A 27,768-nucleotide genomic window follows, 5' to 3' on the forward strand; every position below is an offset into this window, starting at 1 on the left:
CTTCCAAATCCTGGGATGTACTAGTTCCCCTCTACTCAGCACTGGTTAGGCCTCATCTGGAGTACTGTGTCCAGTTCTGGGCACCACACTTTAAGAAGGATGCAGACAAGCTGGAGAGGGTTCAGAGGAGAGCAACAAAGATGATCAGGGGACTGGAAACAAAGCCCTGTGAGGAGAGACTGAAAGAACTGGGCATGTTTAGCCCTGAGAAGCCTGAGGGGAGATATGAGAGCGCTCTTCAAGTACTTGCAAGGTTGTCACAGAGAAGAAGGCCAGCATCTCTTCTCGATCATGCCGGAGTGCAGGACACGGAATAATGGGCTCAAGTGACAGGAAGCCAGATTCCGGCTGAACATCAGGAGAAACTTCCTGACTGCTAGAGCAATATGAGAATGGAACCAATTACCTGGGGACGTGGTGGGCTGTCCCCCACTGGAGGCATTCAAGACAGGCTGGGCAGCCGTCTGTCAGGGATGCTGTGACCTGGATTCCTGCTTTGAGCAGGAGGTTGGACTCCCTTGTAGGCCCCTTCCAACCCTACTATTATATGATTCTGTCTCCCTATCCACATTCTCCACACCACACATCATTTTGTACACTATTGTGTCCTCACTCACCCTTTTACCAAGCTAAAACACCCAGCTGCTGTAACCCTCCCTCCTAGGGGAGATGCTCCAGCCCCTTGCTCCTGTTAGGTGCCCCTTTCTGCACTTTCCCCAGCTCTTCAGTATCTTCTTTTCCCATGCGGTGACCAGAACTGCACGCAGTATTCCAAATGCGGCTGCACCACAGGCTTGTGTAAGGGCGACTGGGGGACGAAAACATCCGGGCTGCATCCAGCACCTAGCCAGCCTTCCCCATGTCCCTCATAGAATCAAAGAATAGTAGGGTTGGAAGGGGCCTACAAGGCCATCGAGTCCAACCCCCTGCTCAACGCAGGAATCCCAGTCAGAGCATCCCTGACAGATGGCTGCTAGCCTCGTCTTGAACGCCTCCAGGGTGGGACAGCCCACCCTCACCAGCCTGCTTTTTGCAATATCCTGCCTGATGAAGAGATCTGGAGATCGCGAAAGCTGGCACGTCTCTAAGTCGGCCCAACACGGGTTCTGCACCGTAGGATTTTGGAAGTTTCCCCACCGCGGGCTTGGGGGGGGGGGTTGTTGCGCCGGTGGTGCCCCGCGAGCGCCCTCCCCCCCCCCATGCAGGTGCGCCCGGCAGGCAGCGCCTCCCGCGGCGCGCTCCGCTGCGGCCTGCCGGGGCCGAGGGAGCCGCCGCGCGGGAGCAGGGCCGCCCGCGCCTGCCGCCTCGCAGGGGCGGAGGGCCGCGGCGCGGCGCGGCGGGGCGGAGCTGCTGCGGGGCGCGGCAGGCGCGGCGCGCGCTCTGCCTCTCGGCCGGCGCGCGTGGCGGCGCGGTCCGGCATGGCCGAGGCTCAGCAGGCCCGCGTGCAGGAGTCCGTCGACCGCATGGTGCAGGGGCTCGAGCGGGGGAGCATCCGGAAGATGCAGGTCAGGCGAGCGCGGCCGCGGCGGCGTCGCGCGCGTGGGGTGCGGGCCGGGCTGGGCCGGGCGCCCCGCGGGCTGCTTTGCGGCTCGGCTTCCTGCGGCGGAGAGCCCGGCCAGGCCCCCGCTCGCCGCCCCGCTGCCCGCCGGGGACCTTGGGCCGGCGCGCCCGTCTCTCGGCCCAGCCTACCGCGCCGGGCGGCGGCGAGGCCAGGCGGGGCAAGTCCGCTGGTGCGGCTGTGGGCGAGGGACGGGGGCTCGCCTGTGCCGGGGTCCGCGCTTTGGCCCGCTGACTCCGGGCATGGGGCAGGGCGCACGCCCGCCTGAGGGCTGGTGCGGGCATGGGGGCGGAGGCGGCTTTCGGGGTGGGTGGGCTGTGATGCCCAGCGGTCTTGCGCGAGCGTGTTGATTTTAGTCTGCTCCGGTTTTACTTTTCGTTACAATATTTACGGAGTCGTAGAATCATGATTCGTGGAAGGGGCCTGCAAGACCATCGATTCGTCCCCCCCCCCCCCCCGTTCAACGCAGGAGTCCAAGTCAGATTTGTATTATGTTTTCAGTTCTGTACCACCCAGAGAACTTTGGTCATGGGTTTAAAAGCACAATAAAATAAATAAACCCACTTCCTTGGGCTCCAAGATCACCGCAGATGGTGACTGCAGCCATGAAATTCAAAGACGCTTGCTCCTTGGGAGGAAAGCTATGGCAAACCTAGACAGCATAGTCAGAAGCAGAGACATCACCTTGCCGACAAAGGTCCGCATAATCAAAGCTATGGTTTTCCCAGTAGCAATGTATGGCTGTGAGAGCTGGACTATGAGGAAGGCTGAGCGCCGAAGAATTGATGCTTTCGAACTGTGGTGCTGGAGAAGACTCTTACGAGTCCCCTGGACTGCAAGGAGGTCAAATCAGTCAATCCTAAAGGAAATCGACCCTGAGTGCTCATTGGAAGGACAGCTACTGAAGCTGAAGCTCAAATATTTTGGCCACCTAATGCGAAGAGAAAACTCCCTGGAAAAGACCCTGATGCTGGGAAAGACAGACTGAAGGCAAAAGGAGAAGGGGACGGCAGAGGATGAGATGGCTAGATAGCATCACTGATGCAATGAATATGAACTTGAGCACACTCCGGGAGAGAGCGCAGGACAGGAGGGCCTGGCATGCTGTGGTCCATGGTGTCACAAAGAGTCGGAAACGACTTAACGACTGAACAACAACAAATATTTGTTGTATCTGTTTAAAACATTTCTTGGCCGCCTTTCAGGGCAGAAGCCCTCCCAGGGCAACTTACAGCAATAGAATACATAAAAACAGTTAAAATATTAAATAGCTCTCCAAGTGCAATTCATTTCTGCAGTCCTTATGGTGCGGGGGCTTCTGCTCACCCAGCACCCTCATTGGGGTGTCTTTTCCAAAACAGCCTACCAAGTAATCAAATGGCAGCTAATTTCTGCTGCTAGAGAGAACCTTGTAGAAGGCAGATCTACTAGCTTTGATGGCTCAATGGAACCCCCATGTTAAGAGGCAGTGTACCTCTAAATAGCAGTTGCTGGGAGACAAAAAACAGGGCAAGGCTGTTGACGTCATGCCCTGGTTGTGGACACCCCCCCCCCCCCCCGGCCGGGGGGATCTGGTTAACCACTGTTGGAAACAGGATGCAGGGCAAGAGAGTCTCTGGTCTGATCCTGCAGGTGTCTTTTGGTGATCTCTTACTGACATCCAGCTCTTTGCAGGGAATCATGTTCCGGTGCAGCGCAGCCTGCTGTGAGAACGAGAAGGCCTCCATGCAGCATGTGCACCAGTGCATCGAGCGCTGTCATGCTCCCCTGGCGCAGGCACAAGCTGTTGTCACCCAAGAGCTGGAGAGATTTCAGGTGAGAAGGACAAAGTCTGGCTTGTCAGTGGAATGTGAACTTCGACCTGCATAGACTTGCCAGGTCTGCTGGGCCTGGTATCTCATCTTTCGAGAGTGGCCATCCTCCGAATTGAGCCAGAGCAGAAGGGGCAGCAGCCGTGGCTCCATTCAAGGCATGGACCAAGGGCCTTTCAGCCACTTCCTCCCCAGTGTGAAAGTCCCCTTTGAAAGGGGGTTCCAATGATTTCAACCATCCACGGGAGGTGGTGGGGAAAGAAGTGCCATTTTGAAGGTGCAGCAGAGGCTTTTTTTTAAGGAGTTGTTGAGGCTCACACTGGGAGATGGGGTTTAAAGACCCTCTGCTCATGTTTCACTTCTTCAGGAAGAAGCGGCTGCTTGCATGCAAAGGAGTGTCTAAGGTCTGGGGAGCTCTGCCATGGTCCAGGTGGGAGGCCCTGGAGATTGGGTTGGGGGTTTGTCATTCTTCATTAAAGATGGCCTTTACTTCTAGCAATGAGTGATAGCTTTTGCTTATAAAAATACTACCTCTGGTTAAAACAAATACACATCTAGATTGAATAAGTGATTAAATGGCAAATTATCTTACACTTTCTTCAATATCTTGGAAAAGGCGTCTGTATTAAAAGTTTTGGTAATAGATTAATTTAAATGGAATTGATTGGTTACAAGGAAGATGATTTATTTAAAACTCAGTTGACAGACCTATGTTATTAGGATGACAGTTTCTAACCTCTTCTTGTTCAGTGGTAAAGACGTTCAATGCAATTTATTCTCATTTTTAGCCACGGTGGCCTCTAACCACTCTGTGTTTTCTCCTACAGGACCGCCTTTCTCGCTGCACAATGCACTGCAATGACAAAGCCAAGGACTCTTTAGATGCGGGGGGGAAAGAGCAGCAGGTCAAGCTACAGTTGGAAAACTGTGTGACGAAGTGCGTGGATGACCACATTCACCTCATCCCCAGCATGACTAAGAAGATGAAGGAGACCTTAGCAGGCATTGCACAGTAGAAGACTGGGCTTTGAGGAGGGACAGGAACAGGTGACCAGTTAATACTAAGATGGGTGTGATAAACCTTGGTGGAAATGTAGACAACAAAAATTGGGTACACCTAGGGTGATGGTTTGTGGCATGTACTGTATTGTGAAGGCCCCTCAAGTGCTCCTGAGGTTGGTGTTAATTTGGGAGCAAGGCTGCAGATTGTCAGAATGAGAAACGAGTAATTATTTTTCCAGGTCCGTTGGCGTTAATTATGTGTATGCAAAAACCCATGCTGATAGCAGTTTCTCCTCCTTACTTTGCCATGGTTCTTCCCTCCCTTGAAATGATAGGGCAGAGGAATCTGGTGCACTGGCAGCTCTGAAGATGTGTTGCTCAGTGTTTCAACAGGACAGATTCACTGGCTGTGCATCCTTTTCTCACGCTGCCTTACAAATATGCGTCTAGTGCCCTGGGGAGGCACATATGATCTTTTTCTGTGTTCTACTGCAGGAGATGGTTTGCTGTGGGTTTTCATTCTTTCCCATCTTTTTCTATTGTGACATCATAATTTTAGCAGAAAGAGCAGTGCCAAAACCAAATCATGCACAAATTTGAAATCCCCAAAGCTGGGGGCCAGTTTATACCTTCAGGAAATTCAAGTGGTGATTTTTTTCCCCCTTGACCATTTCAGGCTGCAAGTATGGGTTTGTATTCTTGAATGCTTCCCACTGGGGGTGGGGAGGACATTATCCCCTGCATGTTGAAAGATTGGAAGAGGTCTAAGCCGAACTCTTCTCCCTGACATGCTGGGTTTCTACATGCAGAGAGCCCCCCCACGCCCAGTGAGAAAGACCCCCATTTGCAACTTGGGAAGCTTTACCACTTGATTTTGTTGAGTGAACCAGAAATGTAGGATTCAAAGAATTTTAAAATATTTTTATTTTTTTTGCTGAATATCGGAATGGGTTGTGTTACTGGGATATATGACATTCCTCTAGTAATACTGAGTCTTCCCCAAACCTCTAAAACAAAATTATTAAATCAAAATCTTATATTATTTTTCAATCACATTTTGAATTCTGTGCATTTATATTCACACAATTTTCAGCACAGGGAAATTCTTTATTGGTCTAGCCTTCCAACACTGGGTCACTCTTCCTGTCCTTTGTAGTACAAAGACCTTTCACAGTTGTGAGGGACAGTTCTCAAATGGACCTGTGGTATCGCAACCAGCTCAGAAGAATAGTTTTATGCATTCAGTTGCTGATTATGAGGGTTAAATAAATGGACCATAAAACACCGGATCAGCGTATGCATTGTACTAGGAGAATAAAGCTCCTCTGACTGATCTATACTGTATTCAAGAGAGTTTCTCCAGTTAGTGCCGAAATTTCATAACAAACCTAAGTACTGTATGGATTCATACATCTTTCTGGTCAAAGAGCAGCATTAATTTCTGCCTTGTGTGGCAGTCTACTCACATGTAGGATGCACAGCTCTGAATGTTTGGATTTCACAGACAATAACTGAAATATTATGACCGCCAATGAGGGAAACACTGAGCAGCAAGCAGCAGTTCTTGTGAATCTTGAGTGTATTTATTCCAACAGGAATGGCCTTTGGGGGCTGCAAGAATAACACTTCATGAATTGATGAAGTCCTTGTTCCCTATTTTCCCATCCCTCTTGTTAAACTGTGAATTATTTTCTAAGAGTTAATTAAAATATTTTTAAAATAAAAGTTGTACTGCAGGGTTTTTAGGTGTGTTCTGTTCTGAATTGTTGCTGCAGTCTGTATATTTCTGTGAAACTGTCCCTGCACTGACTGATGTTATTGTGCGGAAGCAGGACTACAGCTGCCTGTAGGGGACCCAGAGTTAGGAATTACTGCACAGCAACACCATAGCCCCGTGCCAGGCATGCACAAGGTCCCAGGTTCTAATCCCTGCATCTCCAGACAGGGCTGGAAACACTCCTGCCTGAAACCCTGCAGAGCTGATCCTGCCAGTTTGGTGCCGACAATACTGGGCTTGATGGGCCAAGGGGCGGACTTGGCGCAAAGCAGCGTCCTAGGCCCTGGTTAGTGGTGAGGAGGGCAGGACACTATGTGGGTTTATCTTCTGCCGGACTCCAACTGGGCTGCCCTCGGAGAGGATCCAGTGGGGGGGGAAAGGAGGGCTCCTGCTTTGGGGAAGTGAGCGCCCCTCATGTAGCTGGATCCTGCCCACCTTTTCTCAAAGCAGGCGCCATTGGTTTAAGCGGCAGCCTGCATGTCCCAGGCAAAAAGCAAGGCCAGCTTTGCCCCGCGGCTAGAGTGCAATGGCTGTGTCAAAATGGGCGCACATTTGAATATATTAGCATATGCAAATAGCCGGGGGCCGGCGGCTTCAGGGCGCGGGAGGAGACCAGCGAGCTGCGGCCGCGGCTCTCGACGGGGGGGGGGACGAATAAGCGACTAGGCCGCCGATTGGCTGGAGGCGGGCAGTAGCTCTTGACTCCGCGGTGATTGGTTGCGGGGGCTCCGCAGACGCGTGTGTAGCGGCTGCGCCTGCGCACCACCCTCTTCGTGATTGGGAGGGACGCGGCGCGGTGACGTCACGCCACGAGGCGGCGCTGGCGGGAGAGCGAGGGAGACGTTTGTTGCAGCAGCGGCCGGCCGTGAAGAGACAGGATGAGCAAAGCGCACCCGCCGGAGCTCAAGAAGTGAGTGCGCGCGGGAGGAGCGGCCGGTCGGCGGGCGGTGGGTAAGAGGGCCGGGCGGGCAGAGCACGGGGCGGGACGGGACGGGACGGGACGGGGCGGCCTGGCTTGGGCGTCAGGCAAACCTGGCTTGGGCCTCCTCGCTCCCATCATGCACCGCGCAGCGAGTGTCTTCCATAGACTGCGCAAAGGTAGAGTCGCCCCCGGCGCGCCAAGCGTTTCCCCTAGGGCTGCCTTTCCATCTCTCTCCCCCCGCCCCATCCTCGTGGCCCTCCGTTGCACCGGCCCCCGTTTGCCAGCCTCCTCCTGGACGCGCCAAAGGAACGCTGGCTGGCACGGAAACGGAACTGCTCCCTCTCGAACGGGTGGACCGCATAGCAGGGCTGTCGCAGGCGTCAACCGCCCCCCCCCCCCGGCCTACAATGGGCCACAGTATTCTCCAGCCTCCCCCTTTCCTCCCTTGCTATAGGGCGGGAGCAGCGTTGGGTCGCTCCTGCCCTTGCAGTGCAGGAAGTACGGGCAGGCACCATTTCTCTCTCTTGCAAACCTTGTGTTTTCCCCACGCCCAAATATTTGAATTTGAAAGACCAGGAATTCCTGTCTGTGCTTCTGCTTTTGGGCAGTGTTGTTTCCTGTACTTTACTTGCTGAGGGACTCGTCCTTTCTGAATTAAGAGGGAGGCCCATTTTGCTCTTGTGCCTGAAAAGGCTCAGCCTCCTCGTGAGGAGTGGTAATCCTGCTGTGCCTTTGCATGGGGACTTATAGGAGGATCAGGTCTTGCTTGATCTTACAGAATTACCCACCCTTTAGGTAAGATGGATTGGAAGGAGGCAAGGCTATGGGCAGCTTTGTAAGGCAGCCTAAAGAAAAGCTGCATTGTTTGAAAACTAGGGCTCTGTGAACTCTTGATGAAGAGTTTCTCAAGTTTCTTGCCTACCCTAGGAGTATTATATTATTGTAAACCTTGTCTGGCACTAACAGTATTATTATTACATTTATATTCCACCATTTCTCCTCTTGCAAGGAACCCAAGGCAGCTTACGTAGTCCTCCTCTTTTCCGTTTTTATCCTCGCAACAACCTTGTGAAGTAGGTTTGACTAAGAGTCGGTGGCTGCTCCAAAGTCACCCAGTGAACTTCATGGTGGAGTGGGGACTCCCCGGGACAACACTGTAACCATTACACCACAACTAGCTCACAACTGTAATTGTTTCAGTGCCAGGCAAAGATGTACTTATTTTCCCAGGCATTTTGACATTAGTTATGGCCCAGTTGTTGTGTGCTACTGTTGTGATATTCATTCTAGGCTGTGAGCAGGGTTAGATTTTATGTATTGGTGGATGAACATTTTTCACGTTGTATATTATTTAGATTATGTTTTTATGGTATTTTGCATTTGTATCATTGCGCTGATTATGGTTTGCATTGATTCCCATTATATTAATCGTGGCTTTCTGTATTGTGTGTGTAAGTTGCTTTGAGACTTTTTTTGTGGTGGGAAGCCATACATACATTTCATAAATAGTAATAATAAACAAATTTATAGATAAGCGTATCCTCAGGCCACACCAGGGCGATAACTTTTTGGCCCAAGGGCTGAATTGACTCTGTGCTAGTATGTGGGGCCCCCGACATGATTGCCCAGACCCATATGTATGCACACACTTCTCTCTCCTTAAAATGCCTCCCCTGCTAACAGGCTTTTAAAACACCATCAATAGAGACTTTTTAAAAAATCTGATTGTATTGCGGTGATGGTGATTTTTTTTTTAAAGGGGCATAGTGTTGTTGAGGGGGGAGAGTTCGCTTTTCCTTTCCTACTAGTGAGCCCCCACTGAAAATACCCGCTGTGCTGCAGTTAGGCCTTTAAAAAGCTGAAGTGCAGGGTTTGTGGGCCAAATAGAGAAAATAGAAAATAGAGGAAAAAACCTGTTCAGAGAGAAGAGATTTTTCCCTGCTTGTGGGAGAGGGCTGGGGCGAAGCGGGCAGGCTGGATATGGAACTCTTGTAGGCTGGAGGATCTCCATCCCTGAACTAAAGCAGCAGATCAAAGGGTCTATCAAATTTGTTGTCTGTCACAAGAATGAGCTGGAAGGAAATTATTGCCATCTCAACACACTATCAAAATATTGATTTGCTTCTTTTTTATTGGGTGTCTTTATTGAATCTACCAGTTCCTTTTATTGAGGTGCACTTGACTTCAGTGATTACTTTTTTCTTTAATTTTCAGATTTATGGACAAGAAGTTATCATGTAAGTGAAGCTGCTATTTTGTTGTTGTTGTTTATCCTGCATTGGAAGGGAAACTTCACTGGGAGTCTGCAATTTGACTTTTGTCTGCTTGCTTTGTGGCCTCATGTGGGGCAGAGTGGTAGTATTGCAACCGAAACTCTGCCCACAACCTGAGTTTGATCTCAGCGGAAGCTGGGTCTCGGGTAGCCAGCTCAGGTCGACTCAGCCTTCCATCCTTCTGAGGTCGGTAAAATGAGTACCCAGCTTGCTGGGGGAAAGGTAGTCACAACTGGGGAAGGCAATGGCAAACCACCCTGCTATAGTCTGCCATGAAAACACCGGTGCAAGCGGCGTCCCTCTAGGGGTCAATTAAGACCCGGTGCTTGCACAGGAGGAACCTTTCCTTTCTTGCTTGCTTTGTACAAAAAATACAATGTGAGTAGCTGAATGACAACCTGCACTCATTTCTCCCTACTTGTCCCATTCTTTGCTGCTGGAGCACTTTCCCAAATATTTAGTCCAGCCATGTAAATAAGCCAACAAATGTTACTAGCTTTCAAAATTTCCAGCTAGCCTGTGGGTAGAAGAGAATTGCACTATTACACATCCAGAAGATCAGCCCTAGATAACAACACGCCATAGTCAGATGTATATATTCTATCTATACTTATCTTAGTGTGGTATGTCTCATGCCAAAGATGCAGATGTGCGCGCGCACACACACACACACACTTCTGTAGCATTCATTTGCATAACTCATCAATATGCTCAGCCTCCTCATTGCCACCTATTTTTCAACCTTCCCATCATTAATCCACTTTTAGATACTCATCATTCATATGTTCGCGCAGTTGAGTAGGACTATTGTGGAAGACACCTATGGAACTCATGGTGGTGCAATCGACACTGCTAGCTACCCCCAATACTGTGTGAGCATGGCTGGGCAGCTGCTGTTAGGCTTGGTGGCCCGCCTTATCGTCCTCCTCCCCACTGGAGAAATTATGAGGCTTCTCAGTTGCGGATGGACCAACAGCAGCATTAGCAGTGATTATGGAGTTGCTGGAGGGAGATGGCAAGCCATTTTTTACTCCCTCACCACCCCCGCACCCAACTTTAAATACCGTCTAAATCTCTCTCTACCTGTCAGTCCCTCATGTCTCCACTAATTTTACTCCTACCTACAAAGAAGGGAACAAAAGGAAGAGAAAACAACAAGCAGCAGCAGCATTTGCAATAATTTGCAGATAGCACTGGGAGGTGGCAGCCCATTTTTCACTCCTCTCCCATAACCTGGCTTTAAATATGATCCAAATCTCTGTCCTCTATCTGCACCCCATGATCTCCAGTCTTCCACATCTCCACTGATTCCATCCACTCCCCCAGCAAGGGAACATAAGAGAGACCAAGTAACACCAGCTGTTTGGAGCTGCTAGAGATGGAGGGAGGCAGCAACACTTTCCTCCTTTTTTGCCTCTGAAATACATTGATAAAGTGAGGCTGATGCTGGAGGAGGAAGACAAGAGGTTGTGATTGGTTGCAACGCTGCCTCTCTTCTTGAGCTGCAAAGACTGCAGCATAGCCTACAATGGACTGTAGGTGGTTGTTACTGCTTCCTGCCTCCCGTTTCTGCGGGATAGGGAAGCAGTCCTCACTTGCACCAATGAGCCCTACTCTCCTGTTTAGAATTCCTGATTACCAATGTTGACTAGGTTAGTGTTAAAATACAAGACTGATTTCAGCAGGAAAAACAGCCCAGATACCTCTGCAATGCACAACTACTTGTCAAACCAGCTGCACAGAGTGATGGAGGCTGCCTGATCAGTATTGCACTTGGCTTTAAAATTGGTTGCACAGTCGGTAGCAGGAAAAGGTAATGGGGGCCTTAATGTTCTGAAATGCTACTGTTCTGTTCTTCAAGTATTGGCTTCATAAGTGCAGAATGCAGCATATTATATTGAAAGCCCCATATACATGGATAGCATTAGAACTGTTATTAATTCCAAATTGTACTGAATTATTAATACTGCTTTCTAGGAGAAAAGCTCAAATGAAGTGGTACATACATCTGAATTATTGCTGTTAATTAATAGAATACGGCCTTCTCTGTTCCCTTCTAGGGAGCTTCCATCCACCATATAAAGGAGGGCAACTATTTTTTAGGAAAAAGCAGAGGAGAACTCTGGGATATTCCCATGTCCTCACTGAATGTAGTCCAGTTCATGGGAGAAGTATTGCTGTTTTTTCACATGCTACGTGGAGTAATTAGGTACTTGCTGTTGAATAACTCCTGCAGAATAACAGGTGCTGTTCAACTTTGTGCAAGCTCAGTGTCTCATAGATTGCATATAGTGGTGTCTCTATATATCTGTTAGCAGTGGAGGAGATGCTTTAAAGAACTGAGCAAGAACACGTACCAGTGATATCCATCCACTGAATACAGGTATATTTGCTTACCTGTAATACAGGTATATTTGCTTACCGGGAACTGTGATTTAGTTCCACAGTATTTTGCAGATTTCAACTGTTAACTCATTGCTGTGGTCCATGAATGATGCAAGGCTACTTACCTATGTCTGTTACCTCCATATATTGCTGAAGGCCAAATCAGTGTAGGACTTTATATCAAGATAAAAGTACTCAGAGCAGACAAACTAACTAGCTGACTCTTCCTTACAGTGAAATTAAATGGTGGCCGGCATGTTCAAGGGATATTAAGAGGATTTGATCCATTTATGAATCTCGTAATAGATGAGTGTGTGGAAATGGCACCGGGAGGACAACAGAACAACATAGGGATGGTGGTAAGCAGAAATGAATTAAAATTGTAAAAATTGTTCAGACTTCATGTTTGTCAAACCAGGAGGGAATGCTAAGCTAATGTAGTAGGCAATGTAATGTCTTTTAGTACAAATTCTTTCAAGCACTTTCTAGACAAACATCTTCTGTTGATTTAGGAGACTGAAAAAGGTGAATAGTTTATATCAGTAGCTTGGTTGCCCAGAATTTTTAACTTTCTACCTCCCACTTTAGGGGCTGAATTAGAATTGAGTGCCTTGCATTAGGTGTGTGATAACGCCACAAATAGTAGGATGATCATAGAATCGTAGAATAATAGGGTTGGAAGGGGCCTACAAGGCCATCTTTAAAGCTTGCTGTGTTTGCATAGTTGTTTGGGATGGTGTGCCCCAGAAACCATCCCCAGGCTTTGTTGATAAAGTGACACAGTATCATTGGAGGCTAATTTATCAAAGTAGGAATTTCGGATCTGTTTTGAAAGGTTTCTTTTAGATCAGGGCTGGGCAATCTTTTTTCTGTCAAGGACTGCATTCCCTTGAGGGTAATCAGGTAGGAACCATACACTGGTGGGACCTCTTTTCTCTCTCCCTCTCATACCCCTCCCCCTTTTTGCCCAGTAAGGTGCCAAGGAAGAGCCTGATCACTCTTGCAAGTGAATTGATCAGTTGTAGAGGGCTTTTGAAATTTGGTCAAGGGCCAGGCGTATCCCTTTGGGTGCAGTTGCCCACCCATTTTAGATGAACTAGACGTTGGATTTCTTATGCCTCTTTTCAACCCAGAGTTTCAACTATTGGGCGGTATAGAAATGTCAAGACAATATAAGTCAAATATCAATACCATTTTGTAGCTTCTTTGTTAGCATCCTTTTTTTTAACCTGGGGTCACCCAAAGCATTTTTCTGTTAAAGGGAAATGAATGCACCTAGAATAAAAGGGAATTGTAGTTAACTCTGAAACCAAAGGTGCTTGTGGATCTTATCTGAAGCCTTGTAAAGGAAGCTGGCTGTGTTCTTGCCTTCCCTTAACATCCTAAGTGTCTTGTCCAGTCTTTCTGGACTGTGGAAATCTTGAGAGTAGCTTGTAGATCAAGGTAGTGCTTTGGGATCAGGCTGATTTAAGGACTTCATTCCACAGGAACCTGCCAAATTATTGAAATCTTGGGAGGCTGGCCTTTTTCAGCCCCCCCCCCCCCCCCAATTGCACTTAATTGAGTAGGGATCCATGAGAGGCGTTTTCAGTGGGGGTGGCCCAACATAGGAACCGTCTTCCCAGGGAGCCTTACCCAACATACTCTGTCCTTCTGAGACCAGGCAAAGACTTCATGTGCCCAGGTCTTTTAGTGTTTCTAACCTTTTTTTACTATTGTTAGATCTTACCGTTTTTTAAAACCTTGTATGTTTTAATGTATTTTGCTGTTTTAGTTACGCTAGCTGCTTTGAGAGGCTTTGGCCTGATCGAACAGGATAATTAAAAAATCAAAAACTAAGCACTGAAGTGTGATGACTGTCTGCAATTGGTATCTTTGCTGATCTTGGAAACAGGTCTATTTTATGAAAGCCCCCCCCCCCCCTCCAGTTCCTCAGTCTGTTAGCAATAACTGATTGCCCTTTTAACTTCAGTATTTTTATTTCTAGGTAATACGAGGAAACAGCATCATTATGCTAGAAGCCTTGGAACGAGTATAAATGAACCTGTGGGGCCTGCTGGAGTGCAGATGTCTTTTTGTATTATTGTGGATTCTACATGCCTTGTATTTTTTTTAATAAATAGTTAAAATTGGACTAGTGTGCTTTACTGGTTTTGAAAGTTAATTCAGGCTGGTATGACATTTGCACAGTTGAGTTTTCAGTGCACCAATAGGAGTATAGCCATGAGAATGTTCATATCTTATATTTCTTCCATGTAATGCTTCCTGATGAAAAGGACAGCAAGTGAATATATAAATAGTAGTCTCGTTTTTGAAGTTCACAGAACCAGATAGACTACAGTACATGCATTTAAGATCATATTTTTGTACTGCTTTTAGTAGGATTAAAGTTTCTTAAGTACGCTACACTTAATTTCCCTTGGAGCAATGTTAGTTGCCCCTTCTGGAATGGGACTGTCACAAGTGGAGTACACTGTAAAAAATACAACCCCATCAGTAGTCAAACAGTGGACAAAATTTTTTATTTTGATGGCAGAGCTGTATGTGAGCAAAATAGATATTACTGCGTAGAGTAATAATATGGCTTGTGTTAACTTTCACTGTCATCATACATAGGCTGGAAATGTTTGTAAGGGAGCCGCATAATTGTACAGTGAAACAATTAACACCCATTCTGTGTGATTTAGTATACGCCTTGAAGAGTAGTGAAGACTGCCCGCTAGTGCAACTTTCTTGGCCATCTTAAACATCAGCATAATTCTAATTTCGGTTAATCCCACCAAACCGCCTTTTACAAGTACTTCCTGTGAATTCCTGGTTTTTCTCCCACTGGCTCTTGCATAGTTTATTCATTAAGTAAAATCCTGAGTTAACCTGCATGGCACCAAAAGTAAGTGGTGATCTTTCCACTCCTTTGTGCTGTGTTGTGTATGTTCCTACCCTTTCCTGTAAGTGTTCTTCATACTAAAAGCTTTCAGTAGGAGCCACACCACATGGATAGGCAGTAGTTTGCAAATGCTACTCCTGCATGCCTTCTCTCATGTGCAGGGCAGCAGCCTTTATGGGTCTGCTGCCAATGTTTTCAACTTAGAGGCTGCTGGAGAAATTGAATTGTGACAGTTATCTGTCAATCATTAGAATGAGTAGGAGCTGTATGTACATTTTGGTGCCATGCAGGTTAATTCAGGATTTTACTTAAAGAATAAAATACCTAACAGCCATGGAAGGAAAAACTAGGAATTCACTGCAAGTACCTATAAAAGGAGGCTTGGTGGGATTAACTGAAATTGTTAGAATTATGCCTTTATAAGTGATCAACTTTACTTATTCAAATAGCCCAATTAAATGAAATTAATGTTAAGCACATTAATAACTTTTAACTACTTGGCATTTCCTAATGGTTTAAGAAACATTTATAAAAGAAAACCCTATTAGGTACACAGGATCTGTTTAAGTAGAGTTTCAAATTTCTTTCTGCACTCAGATATATTTACAGGGAATCTGTATTTTGCAGAAAAGGTCATAAAAAATCCAGAAATAGTTTTAAGGGGATGTTCATTGCCAAGTATTCTCTTTAAACAGTTTTTTGCAACAGCAGCAACAAAAGGGGCTCAACCAACAATGCTGCTGGAAGTCACTTCTCTAGACGTTTTCCCCAGCGCTGTGTATTCTACCTCAGAGCTCTGTTTTGAGTCTCTCATGCAAGTCTTCCTGATCAATCATTTCCTCCTTATTGTACCAGCGGTGATAAGCCAGAAGTGCAGCATTTTTGGCTGAGATCGCACTCATTTCCATCGCACTTGCGACCCATTCTATGCTGTTGACATAGTACATTTGATCATGGAGAATGACAGGTGGGATCTTCTTTGGGGGGCTGTAATGTGGGTAGGCAAGCCATTTCTTTACTGCCATGGAATTATAGGATGAGAAAAGCATGTTCACTTCCTCTTTGTTCAAAGGCTGCGGTGAGAACACTTTCCAAACAGGAGGGCCCAGAAACTGGTTCATTTTGTCTTGAACTGGAGAGACAATACCTATGCTATTGATAAACAACTTTGGGTTGTCCGTTGTGAAAATGCCACTTAAAGGGAACTGGGAAGGATCCTGGTAGCCAAAGAAAGAAGCATTAATCTGCCCATGGACAAATGTTGCTACTGTTTGGTGGTAGGGGCCAGAGAAATCGGGAATGGGTGGAATGAAGTTGCGGAAAGTTATGTTATCAATTTTACGCTGCAAGGGGGTAGCAATCAATATGATGTCATACAGATCTGATGTTAGTCCTGCTGTAGAATTGTAGATGACTTCATACTGCTTCTCTGTACCTCCTTTGAAAAAAAAGAAGCAACTAGTATTGCGAGTTTGGCATAGCCGTACATCACACAGATTTAAGACTGGGCTCTACGTTTTGGTCAGCAAGTTTTCCATGAATTTCAGGTTACCCACTTTCTTATAAGTGGCTGCTGTGACAAGAAACAGCACCCCTGGCATCCCCTTGGGCCATTTCATGCTGCAATACTGCTGTGGAAGGACACAACATAGCATCCTTTCAGGGGCACTGTTTGGGGGTGGGGAGGAAATGTCCCAGGGGGGCATTAGGAGTGCTGCTGTTTGCCACAGTGACCACACACTATTTCAGAAGGAAAAGGAGAAGTCTGCCACCTACCAGGTACTCAAAATGTAACTCCCCATCCTAAATTTCTTTTGATTTGGTAGCTCCATCCCAAGTCAACCTAAAAGAGGCTCCCCACTTCCAGAGCAAGAGAAATGGGGCTGCAAAGGTAGGGAGGCACTTACTGCCCCATCTACTCGGGTGACTGACTGGGTCTTACCACAGTTTGATCGAAGTGTCACCTACAAGGGATTGGACGAAATAACTAATGTTCCTATAATGGCTGTAATTTTTTCCTGAATGACCAGTTCAATTGCAGGGGTTGGGATCTCATACCACTACTTTGCAGGGTGGGTGGGAGATACAGAAGGTAGCGATTTCTACATGGAATAGGAGGATAGAACTGTTGGCTAGAACTGGGAGGATGAGCGAGGATTTGAACCCACGTCTCCCCAGCCCTAATCCAACACTAATGCCACTCAGGGCCTACTATTTACAGATGGTTCTAGCTGTTCTAGCTTTGCTTAGTGTTCTTAATATTTCATGAAACTGAGAAACTTCAGATTTCTAGTCCTTGTTGTAAGAAGTCTCACCACTATGTCCTTGCTGCTGAAAGAGGAGTAACCAAGCAAATCCCCACGGATTCTACCTTTTGCATAGCTGCTTGTTGTATTCTCAATGCCCCTTCCCCTCATCCACCTAGGCAATCCTGTCTTCTTTCCTTGGATCTCTCAGCTAGCATGTTCTAGTTATATGAGCTTTCTCTGCTGCATCCCAAGAAGGAGAATGTTAGGGTAACCTCACCTGAGCGTCCCTTTTGCCGTGTTTTTTCTTCTAGAGAGATAACGGTGCCAGAAATCAGTTGTGCCTTAGAAGCATAAAGAAGGCCAGTGCATACCAGTTTGTTACCACCTTCTACTGACCAAAGTCCAGAATCAGCACCTGCCAAAGATACTGCACCTGACGGGGGGAGGAAAAAAGGGGGGATCAAAGTCCAAGAACAGAAAAATGCCAAGTTAATTGAAACCTGCAGAAAGGTCTCCAACTGAAAATGAAGGGGAAAAAAAGCAGAGTAAAATTGTAAATCTGATGTTGGAATATAAAGCAGAGGCTCTGGCAAAATGGTATGTAATGGACCCTATTAGAACATTCTGTAGAGGGTGAGGACCCCAATATTTGGTGGGGTGCAGTTCATCAACCATCTGGGCAGTGTAGAGTATGAGACCTCCTGAACTGAGGAAGGAGAACTGCTGTTAAGCAAAACACTCAAGTTCCTATCCTGTCAACCGTCAATGAATTTCTAAATGACTATTAAGTCTGAGGAATCACTTTAAGCCAGTAGGAGTTTTCTTTGGAGGAGCATTTAATAACTCAAACAGAAGATATCTTGAGGAGTTCCTGGATCCTTGAGTGTGGAATGGAGGGAGCAAACATGACGCTGCCACTGACTACCATCTGCTGTTCTCTCATGGCTGGGCTCAGCTACACCATTCCCTTGGGCTGCAAAGGACATCTGCTACCCAGGGAAAGATGGGACCAGATACAAGATGTAGCATCCCACCACTATCTAGACAATCCACCTGGGATCTTCCCAGGTGCTTCCTGGGATCTAGAAAGACTCCTGACCATTGGAATCTGCTAAAAGACTTATTGGGATGGATAGCTGTCTGTATCAAAGGGTAAGATGTTTGTGCAAACAGAAGACCAAATAGAACAAGATGGAGAAGGGAACTGGATTCAGCAGGGTGAAGGACAGATTGGTTAGAGGAGGGGCCCCCAACCCCCGGGCCACGGACCAGTACCGGTCCGTGGCCTGTTAGGAACCAGTCCGTGGGGCGGGGGCGATCCGCCCCTCCCCCCTGGAATCCTCACTGGCCCTGGCCGCTGGCAGACTTCCAGCAGCTGGAACGCAAATGGCATCCGCGTCATGGACGCAATTTGAGTCCCTGTTCTTCAAGTAATAGGCTATGTAAATCTTTACGTAGCCTATTACCGCAAAGAATAGTAGTTCTTTGCAGTAATAGGCTACATATAGATTTACGTAGCCTATTACTTGAAGAACAGGGATGCAAATGGCGTCAGCTATGCCGGACGCCATTTGCGACTGCAGTCCGGACGCAGCGGGCACCATTTGAGTCTTCATCCAGGCACAGCGTCTGCAGTCTGGGTGCAACTACCCCCCCAGCCACCCCCCGAATTCCCCCTGGGACGGACCTGGACCAGCAGCCCCTGGTAGATTCCGTCCCAGGGGGATTTCGGGGGGTGGCGGGGGGTAGTCCACGAAACCAGTCCCTGGTGCCAAAAATGGTTGGGTACCGCTGGGTTAGAGCAAGCCTGGGGAACCTCTGGCCCACAGGTCAGATAAAGTTCGTGGGGGTTCCCATCTAGCTCCCCTGTTTCTTCCCCAGGTAGGGAAAAGCTCTCGTTTTCGATCAAAGTTCAGGCAGATGTCAGAGAGTGAACTTGCCAGTGAGATCTTTTTTAAAGGCCATCTTTCTCCCCTGCCAGTGCAGTGTACACTGGTAAACACTTGAAGTGGACAACAGGAAGAGGAATTTAGTCAATTAAAGTAAATATTTTTGATTAAAAATTACACAAGGCTCTTGCGAACTGGCTGGGGACTCTGGCTCTCCAACGCATTTGAGTCTTCTATCCCTGACTTAGCCTGTGTTTTGCCCATATTTAAAACATTTGTGTATATGAAGTATTGTAACCTATCCCTAACCTTTCAGGATTGGGGAGATACTAGACTCCAGACTTAAGGTGGTACCCAATTCACTCCTCCCGCTGATGGTATGTCTTTAGTCAGTGGAGTGGGGGCACTCCCTCGCCCCCAAGAGTCTCCCCATGCCCTCAAACGCTGGAAATTTCTGTTTTGCCAGCAGACGTAGACTGGCACAATGTTGGATTTTATCCGTAAAAAGAAACACCACTTACCCACAAAGCCATTGATGCTAGCACCTTGTCCGTAGTTGACTCTCATGACTGGTGTCACCATCTCATTGATGAACTTCTGCGAGAAGCTGGCCTTCTGCATGGACTCATCGATGGTCTGATTCAGCATCTGAATGAAGTTGGCTCCTCCGAGGGCGTGAAGCAAACCCTCATTGCTGCTGAAGGCATAGTCATGAGACTGATACCGATAGATCCTTTATCCAAAAGGGGGAGGAAACATTAAGAAAGGGGGCCACTGCAGGTTTTCCAAAAGGTCAGGAAGAAAAGTGAGTGACTTGTATTGTTTTTGAGAAGACTATTTATATTGCTCGCTTTAGCTGTTTAATGTGTGCTTGTATGTTTTAACAGAAAAGTGATTCATCTCCAGCACTGAGGTTCACCATTCCTATGCTAAGTTCCACTAATATTCTTTCTTTCTTTCATTTATTAATCGCCCATCTGGCTGGTCACCCAGCCACTCTGGGCGATGTACAAAGCATATAATAAAACAGTTTAAAACAATAAAATTCTACAATAAAAACATTCTTACGAATAAGATTTGATTTCAACTTAAAGCATAGGACCGGTAAGTGAACAATACACATCCATGTTGCTTTGCTAGTGCTTCTAAATACTTGTTTAGGTATCTGCATGCAGCACAGGCAGAATAGCTGTTTTTCTCCCTCATACCTTAATGTAAATAGCAAAGCCAGAGAAGGAATTCTTATAATGCTGATCTGCAAGAGAGGAATGCACCTGGTAGAAGGTTGAGGGCTAACATGTTCTAATCTGCCCAGAGGGAGGCAATGCCTCTTATGTATGTAATGTAACTTCTTCTTTGTTGGCTACGGAAATTTGTTTCATTTGGAGGTCACACCCAGTTTCACCTTCTGTTAGACTTGGCCTTAATCTCATGTCTGATCTTAAGTTATTTTGTGAACTGGTTCTTCTGTTTGCTCCTGAAGCTGCCTCTTGATTGTAGGCCACATTTAAAGAATACAGCCCCATCTTTTTACTGCCAGCTACCTAGCAGGGTCAACTAGAAATTCCATACAATTAAAAGTGCTGGTGTTGACCTTCAAAGCCCTAAAGAGCTTGGGGCCAGAATATCTACAGGAGCATTTCCTGCTGTATGTACCTTCCCAGACTCTTAAGTCATTTTTGTTTTGTTTTTTTAGATTTGATGGCTGTTCTTATATCTATATATTAATATGGAGCACACATTTTTGTTCATTCTGTTTCAACCCCTAAATATGATCCGATTGAGTCCAGAACAGTCTCAAATTAAAGCTGCTGATGCCTAGATTTGCAGAAAAATAATTGCTCCCCCGAAAATAAATGGACAGCTTCACAATTAATTGTTAAAGTTTATAACAGAACACCCCCTTTCTCTGCAACAGAAGAGGGGTGGGTCTGTCTATGCTTTCATGTAATGGGAAGGGGTCCTTATTGGAAGGAGTCTAATTGTGTGGGTGAATGAGAGGGAGGGAGGTGGGTTGGGCGACCCCATTTGCTATGGTGGGGGGAGGCCTGCTTTAATGTAGTGGGAGGAGGTCGGATTATGGGGTGCTCATTGGAGGGAAGCTGATGTGGGACATAACTGGAAAGTTGAGAGAGGGAAAATCAGAGCCACCAGCCTCCACTGCACCATCCATACAAAGTTCTGAAATCTCAAGATTGGGTAAAACAGCTGACTAACGAAGTTACTAAATCAGAAGTTACACACACATGGTTGTGAAATTTTCCAGCTAGTATTCCTATGCTGTTGATGGTTTTGTACTGTATTTTATTCTTAGCTTTTTTGTAATCTGCCCAGAGCACATCTGTTACAAATGTAATTGATTAAAAATATAATAAATAAATACTGCCTCTATGGCACTTTTAAAAATGTTGGTCTTTTTAGTAAAAGATGGATCAGCTTCCCCATTTCCCACCCACCCCACTGAAAGACATTAAAACCATTCCAGTTTTGGGTTCTGGTCTGGAGCATCATATTACCTCATAAACTTGTCCAAGATTTCTTCTACCCACATGTACATTCGCAGGGCATTCAGTCCGTAATGCCAAATGAGCTTGACAAAATTCCAAACGTACCAGCTGCTCTCCTCAAAGACAAACTCATCTCCATTGTAAATGCCTATGAGTCCACCTTGACTTGTACGGACAGAAAGTCCTGCAAATTTGAAAACACAGCCAGTGAGCTGACAGAAGGGAGTGGGGCGGGGGACACAAAGACCCCACTTTCCAACATACTCCCCTGGCCTCTACTAAAGAGAGATCTGAAGGATAACATTCACAGGGGAAGTTCAAAATCTGACTTTCAATTGGGGTGGGGAAAGAGAGTTGGGCGTGTGTGTGTTCGTTCAGAATTTGGTGGGAATCCATATTTTAAGATCAAATCTGAGTTTCAGAAAGCCTCTTTTAAAATGGCAGATTTAGTGATAATTGTTCTGGAAATCTTGATATTGTGGGAAACACTCATTTTATTTCTGGAGATATGGCAGCTGCTCAGGTTTCCACATTCCACAATCATCTCATTGCACAGCTTCCAACTTTTGTCATTTTTTGCCATCTGGTTAGGTGTAACGTCTGGGCTATATATTGTACACCGTAGCATCAATAAACAACAAAACTCTCTTCCCAGAGGAGCTCGCCAGCCAAATTTTTACAGTGAAGCGATAGCAAATGAGGCAGCCGGTGTAACCAACGGCAGCAGTACCAGCAAAAGAGCAACGCACAAGCATGTGCACGCACCCCAGGAAGGAGGTGCCGCTTCCATTCCCTCCAAAGCGGTATTACTTGTTGCACGGGGATGGAACAGAACGAAAGGTTGCCACTGGGGTACAGGCAATGGGGAAGAATCTGCGACTCGACAGAAGAAAGCCGTACCTAGCTCTTTGACAAAATGCTTCATATGCAGATTCAGGGGGTGGATGACGGAACCTCCTGCTTCATAGTCTCTTCCTTCCAGGCTGATAGAAGCCAAGCGCCCCCCAACCTCTCCTCTTTCAAATACATCAACACGGATGTCTTTACCGAACTTCTGGCGCAGGAAATAGGCTGCCGATGTCCCTCCGATGCCAGCTCCAATCACACCTGAAATCCAGTTCATTATCCCAACCTAATTCCTTCACAGAACTCCGAACAGTATCATTGGAAGCTGCCCCACCCCACGTCAGGCCGCGTGGCCCATCTCGCCCAGTGCCGCCCTCCAGGGTCTCAGGCAGAGAAGGGGCTTCCCCCTCGCCTGCTACTTCAACCTGCTACTTCAACTTGCAGATTTGCGCCTGCAATGCAAAGCAGGCGTTTCGCCACTCAGCTGCAGTGCAGCCAGCTCTCCCTCTCATGCCAGTACAGCTAGCCAGGGCTTGGGGCAAATATCAGAGGGCCCCTTTGGCACCACCCTTCCGATTTCAGGTCAGAGCCCACCCCAAAGGAAAAATACGCCCAATGCAAGCGATCCTGCGGGCAAAACACGTTATCTACTGTCAGTTTGATTTCAAGCCAGAGCGCGTCACCTTGGCATACGTGGAGCCCCCCACCCACCCAGCTTCACCTCTTAGGAGCCCTGAGAGGCAGGTCAGCCAAAGCACTGGAGACTTGCCTGAGGCTGCACAGACAACAGCAGAGTCAGCTTGAGTGGCAATTCTTTAGATACTCCCCCTGTGGAGACTCTTCCACCACTTACTTTTACATGCCAGTCTTGTGCCTCTTTGCACAGAAGGAAGTGCATACAGCAGATGAAGGAGGTGAGCCTTTAACAGCGTGTACGAGACCGCTGTGTGCGAGATCAGGCACTTGCCCTTAATATTAGAGCAGGGTTTATTTATTCATATCTTGCCTTTTCTTTAAGGAGTCCAAGGAAGTGTACACGATCCTCCTCTTCCTCCTCTCCCTTTTTATCTTCACAACAACCTTGTGAGGTAGGTTAGGCTGAGAGTCAGTGACTGGCCCAAAGGTCCCCAGTGAGCTTCGTGGCCAAGGGGGGACTAGAGCCTACGTCTTGCCAGTCCTAGTCCGACACTCCAACCACTACACTACACGGGCTCTCATGACAAGCTTGTCCCTGTTTAAATGCTTGAAATGTTGGAGGAAAGGATATTAGGATTCACAGCACCAGTAATGGCAATAACACAATTCCCAGAACTCAGTTACTGCCGTTGTGAGTTGTCACGGTGAGGGAGGAATGAAGCCAATGGACACTGTAAGAGCTTACATGTCTTCCATGGAGTCAAATGCCCTGTGAGGCATCCTTCTCTCTGGCCTAGCCTACCTCCTCAGGCTGCACTGAGGATAAACACGAGAGCCCAATTAACAACACACTGAGCTTTCAGAGAAAGAAGTTGCCTGGCAGGGCAAGACCGGTGACCCATCGAGGCCACTGCTCTCCACTCTGACTGGCAAACACATGCAGCCACAGCTGCAGCAAGAGTGCAGCCTGCGGAGGGTGGGGGAAGTGGCCCCTGGGGTGCCTGAAGTTCACAGAATCATGGAATAGCAGGGTTGGAAGGGGCCTACAAGGCCATCGAGTCCAAGCCCCTGCTCAATGCAGGAATCCAAGTCAGAGCATCCCTGACAGGTGGCTGTCCAGCCTTGTCTTGAACGCCTCCAGCGTGGGAGAGCCCCCCACCTCCCCAGGTCATTGGTTCCATTGTCGTCTTGCTCTAACAGGCAGGACGTTTTTCCTGATGTTCAGCCGGGATCTGGCTTCCTGTCACTTGAGCCCATGATTCTGTGTCCTGCACTCTGGGATGATCGAGAAGAGATCCTGGCCTTCCTCTCTGTGACAGCCTTTCAAGGACTTGAAGAGCGCTATCCTATCTCCCCTCAGTCTTCTCTTCTCAAGGCTAAACATGCCCAGTTCTTTCAGTCTCTCTTCACAGGGCTTTGTTTCCAGTCCCTGATCATCTTTGTTGCCCTCCTCTGAACCCTCTCCAGCTTGTCTGCATCCTTCTTAAAGTGTGGTGCCCAGAACTGGACACAGTACACCAGATGAGGCCTAACCAGTGCAGAGTAGAGGGGAACTAGTACTTCCTGGGATTTGGAAGCTACGCTTCTATTAATGCAGCCCAAAAGAGCATTGGCCTTTTTTGCAGCCACATCACATTGTTGGCTCATCTTCAGCTTGTGATCAACAACAATTCCAAGATCCTTCTCTCTTGTAGTGTTGTTGAGCCACATATCCCCCATCTTGTAACTGTGCATTTGGTTTCTTTTTCCTAGGTGCAGAACTTGGCATTTATCCCTATTAAATGTCATTCTGTGATTTTCTGCCCAGCACTCCAGTCTATCCAGATCACTTTGAATTTTGTTTCTGTCTTCCAAGGTATTAGCTATCCTGCCCAATCTTGTGACATCTGCACATTTGAAGTTGTCCACCCCTAATTTAACTGGAGATGGGGAGAGATTGAAGCTGCCACCTTCTGCATGCAAAGTCAGTGCACTGCCACACAGCCACGGTTCCTGCCTGTGTCATGGTGGCCACTTTTTCCTAACTGTTGCAAGCACAGAAACAGCCACCTGTCCCTCTGGTCTGTGTCTTCATAGGCTCCCACAGTGGTTTCTTCATGCATACGCAGGGTCACGTAGGGAAAATAAGGGACTATTTGCGTGTCTGAACTGGCCTAATGAAAGAAGCTGCCAAGCGAGGCTGTGACTTTCCCTGCCTTGGAAGATCCTGAAGGAGAATCAGATTAGCATCTGCCTCAGCAGGCAGGATTTGGGCATCAGACTAGACTGTGCTATTTAACACCTCAACTAGTTAATGGTGTGCGAAAGCTCACCCCACAAGAGAGCTGTTAGCACACTGTATACCAGTGATTTGGTATACAGTGTGCACTGTATACCAGTGACCACTGTATACCAGTAAGTTACAGAAAGCCAGATTCCAGCTGAACATAGGAGAAACTTCCTAACTGTTAGAGCAAGATGAGAATGGAACCCATTGCCTGGGGAGGTGGTGGGCTCTCCCACACTGGAGGCGTTCAAGACGAGGCTGGACAGCCACCTGTCACAGATGCTCTGACTTGGACTCCTGCATTGAGCAGGGGGTTGGACTCGATGGCCTTGTAGGCCCCTTCCAACCCTACTATTCTAGGATTCTAGGATTCTCCCCCTGCCTCCTTTATTTTAGACGAATCTTATATTATTTGTAACTGAAATGTCATGTCAGATGAATGCATGCACAGGCACCCCAGATCTATGCATGGTTATTTGGTAGTGAATTCCGCTGAGCTCAACGGGTTAATTCCCAAGCACATTAGCACAGGATCACAGCTGCAGGAAGAGAGGGGCCAGAAGCGTCTCCTCTCTTCCCCAGGTTTCTCTCCGAATCTGTACTCATCTGGCACCCCAACCGCCAAACTCCTGCCCAAAACTAAAGTGTTTGTGGCGAAGGAACTGGCCCCCTATTGTTTTTCACGTGACTACATTAAGGGCTCCCACTTTCTCCCCAGCTAAGGGTGGCCCAGGACTGGAACACAAACTCCACATCAACCCACCGACAGCAACGACGGTGGCAAAACAACGTGGCACAGTACGGCCGCAGCCCCGTACGCGCCTCCTTGGCAGCACACCTGCGTGGGCTCAGGTGGGTTCACTGCTGCCTCGACGTGCACAGGATTGGGCCGGCTACAATAAAGGGCCGCGGCCCCCCGCGCCCCCATCTGCTCGCTGAACTGAGCAAGGCCAGGCTCGCAAGACCGCGCCCCCCGTAAGCCTGCCGAAGCCGCGGGAAGGCGTTCGGCGAGCTCCCTGGCCGAGCCAGAGCAGCGAGGCGAAACCCCGCTCGGGACAGCAGCGGCCGGGGCGCGTGCAGAGCGCCTCCTCCCTCGCGGCGGGAAGAGACCCCGGGACCAGGCGCGGCGGGGGCGCCCTGCTTGGAGGCCTCTGGGACGGCGGGCGGGCGAGGGGAGGAGAAGCAGCCGCGGCTGCCCCGGCCGCTCGAATCCCGGCCGGGGCAAGCGCGGAGACGGGCAGCCCTCTCGCCGCTCCCCGGCCCCCGTACCTATCCTGGCGGGCGGGCGGCGCAGCGCCTGGGCGGCCGGCAGCAGCAGCAGCAGCAGCAGCGCGAAGCGAGCCGGCGCCCTCGCGGCCATGGCGGCGACTCCGCCCGCCAGAAGGGGCGGCCGGCGGGCCTCGCCCAGCGTAGGTCCCGCCCCGCGCGGGAGGAAGAGCGCGGCGCCGGCCGGGCCCCCGCGCCGCTCCGCGGGTCAGCCGCAGCCCGCCCGGCCGAAGCCGTCCTCCTGCGCTTCGGCCCCAGGGCACGGAGCGGGCACCGCCGCCGAACGGGTGTTTCCGCGCAGCCCCCCCACCAAGGGCCGTGAGGCTGGCGGGGCCTGGGGGCAGCGCCTTCTCAGCGGCGGCCCCGCGCCTGGGGAGCGCCTCCCTCGTCGCCGCCGGCTTTGCAACACGAACCCCGAAGACTCGCTCGCCCCAGCACGCGTTGGCTGCTCGCAAGTCAGCATCAGCTGCGGCGGCGCGTGTCTGCCTTTAGTTGTGATGGCATGCCCATGTGCCCCAGCTGCTGGGGGACATGGGCGGGGGGGTGCTGCTGCACTCCTGCCCTACTTGCGGGTTTCCCTGGGAAGCTGGTTGGCCGCTGTGCGAGCCGGGGGCGTTGCTAGGTTCTTAAAAGATCCGGGACACGGGCCCATAACACAAATTTGCGCAGCAAATTTGTGTTATGGGCCCTTGCCATATTTATATATATTTATATATAAATTTATATTTATATATAAAATTTATAATTTACATTTACCGAGGTCTAAGCACATCTCAGTGTGTGTGTGGTGTGCTTGCGTGTATGTATAGATTGCATACATTCGAAGTGTGCACTGACCCCCCCACCCCACCCCAATTCAGCGTTTTGGAAAACATCCCGCTTCTAATCAGGCCAATTTATAGTTGAACCATTTTAGCTCAGCACTAAACCTGTGTCAAGTTTTGGAAAAATGAGTATGCTTCCTGCTGACTACCATGGGAAATTGGAAAAAAAAACCTAGCTTTTTTCTCTTGGTCAGAACTGGATAATTTCAGGCATAGTAGCCCCCAAGAAGGGGATTACACCTGCCCAATGTAAGAAAAATAGGTGCACAGCTTGTATTTGGATTTTCTTTTAAAGGGAACTGCCAATGGCATTTTTATTTCTTGGAAGAATTGGATAAAGAATTCAGGATTCATTGTCCCATCAGAGGAGATGATGCCTGCCAATTTTCAGAATGATAGCCACAGGTGGTTTTGTGCAAGGGTGGCCTTGACATTTTGAGGTCTCCAAAAGAGGACATACTTTTCTCCCTATTTTCCTTGTGGTCCATTGTTCATTGTTCTGAGAATTACAGACAGCCTAGAGTTGTCCCTAAGCAAGAAACCTGCAAAGTTCCTGAAGGATATGCATGCAAATTTAGAATTACTAGAATTTGTTTATATTTCACCAATGTTAGCAAGGGAACATGGGTGGGAAGGTGCTATTGCACTCATGTCCTGCTTGTGGGTTTCC

The 27,768-nt window shown here is 48.3% G+C and overlaps 3 protein-coding genes across 8 annotated transcripts; 2 read left to right on the plus strand and 1 right to left on the minus strand.

Moving 5' to 3' along the window:
- The first annotated feature begins 1,349 nt into the window (after positions 1-1,349).
- Positions 1,350-6,096, plus strand: TIMCC (TIM double twin CX3C motif chaperone). 2 transcript variants are annotated; one of them, XM_084804227.1, is made up of 3 exons: positions 1,350-1,505; positions 3,233-3,373; positions 4,197-6,096. In XM_084804227.1, exons 1-3 carry the CDS (start codon positions 1,419-1,421, stop codon positions 4,383-4,385), a joined length of 417 nt encoding a protein of 138 aa, XP_084660353.1. In that variant the 5' UTR covers positions 1,350-1,418; the 3' UTR covers positions 4,386-6,096. The 2 variants fall into 2 exon arrangements, with proteins under 2 accessions (XP_084660353.1, XP_084660352.1); XM_084804226.1 differs by lacking the exon at positions 1,350-1,505 and having other exon boundaries at positions 2,981-3,373.
- Positions 6,097-6,959: 863 nt separating this feature from the next.
- SNRPG (small nuclear ribonucleoprotein polypeptide G) lies at positions 6,960-13,869 on the plus strand. The gene is made up of 4 exons (XM_084804229.1): positions 6,960-7,058; positions 9,285-9,307; positions 11,963-12,087; positions 13,716-13,869. Exons 1-4 carry the CDS (start codon positions 7,027-7,029, stop codon positions 13,764-13,766), a joined length of 231 nt encoding a protein of 76 aa, XP_084660355.1. The 5' UTR covers positions 6,960-7,026; the 3' UTR covers positions 13,767-13,869.
- PCYOX1 (prenylcysteine oxidase 1) lies at positions 12,940-26,393 on the minus strand. 5 transcript variants are annotated; one of them, XM_084804225.1, is made up of 7 exons: positions 26,278-26,393; positions 23,113-23,186; positions 22,161-22,367; positions 21,270-21,444; positions 19,275-19,486; positions 17,142-17,297; positions 13,693-16,053 (listed from the first exon to the last, which is right to left on the minus strand). In XM_084804225.1, the coding sequence occupies exons 3-7, from the start codon at positions 22,183-22,185 to the stop codon at positions 15,404-15,406; spliced, it is 1,218 nt and encodes a 405-aa protein (XP_084660351.1). In that variant the 5' UTR covers positions 22,186-22,367; positions 23,113-23,186; positions 26,278-26,393; the 3' UTR covers positions 13,693-15,403. The 5 variants fall into 5 exon arrangements, 2 of the variants coding, with proteins under 2 accessions (XP_084660350.1, XP_084660351.1); XR_014783773.1 differs by lacking the exon at positions 23,113-23,186 and having other exon boundaries at positions 14,095-14,592; positions 14,940-16,053; XR_014783775.1 differs by lacking the exon at positions 23,113-23,186 and having other exon boundaries at positions 14,224-14,602; positions 14,974-16,053.
- Positions 26,394-27,768: the final 1,375 nt, after the last annotated feature.

The sequence above is a fragment of the Heloderma suspectum genome, chromosome 6, assembly GCF_057233095.1.
Source record: "Heloderma suspectum isolate Gila_16-S chromosome 6, 16-S_ref, whole genome shotgun sequence".
NCBI lineage: Eukaryota > Metazoa > Chordata > Lepidosauria > Squamata > Helodermatidae > Heloderma > Heloderma suspectum.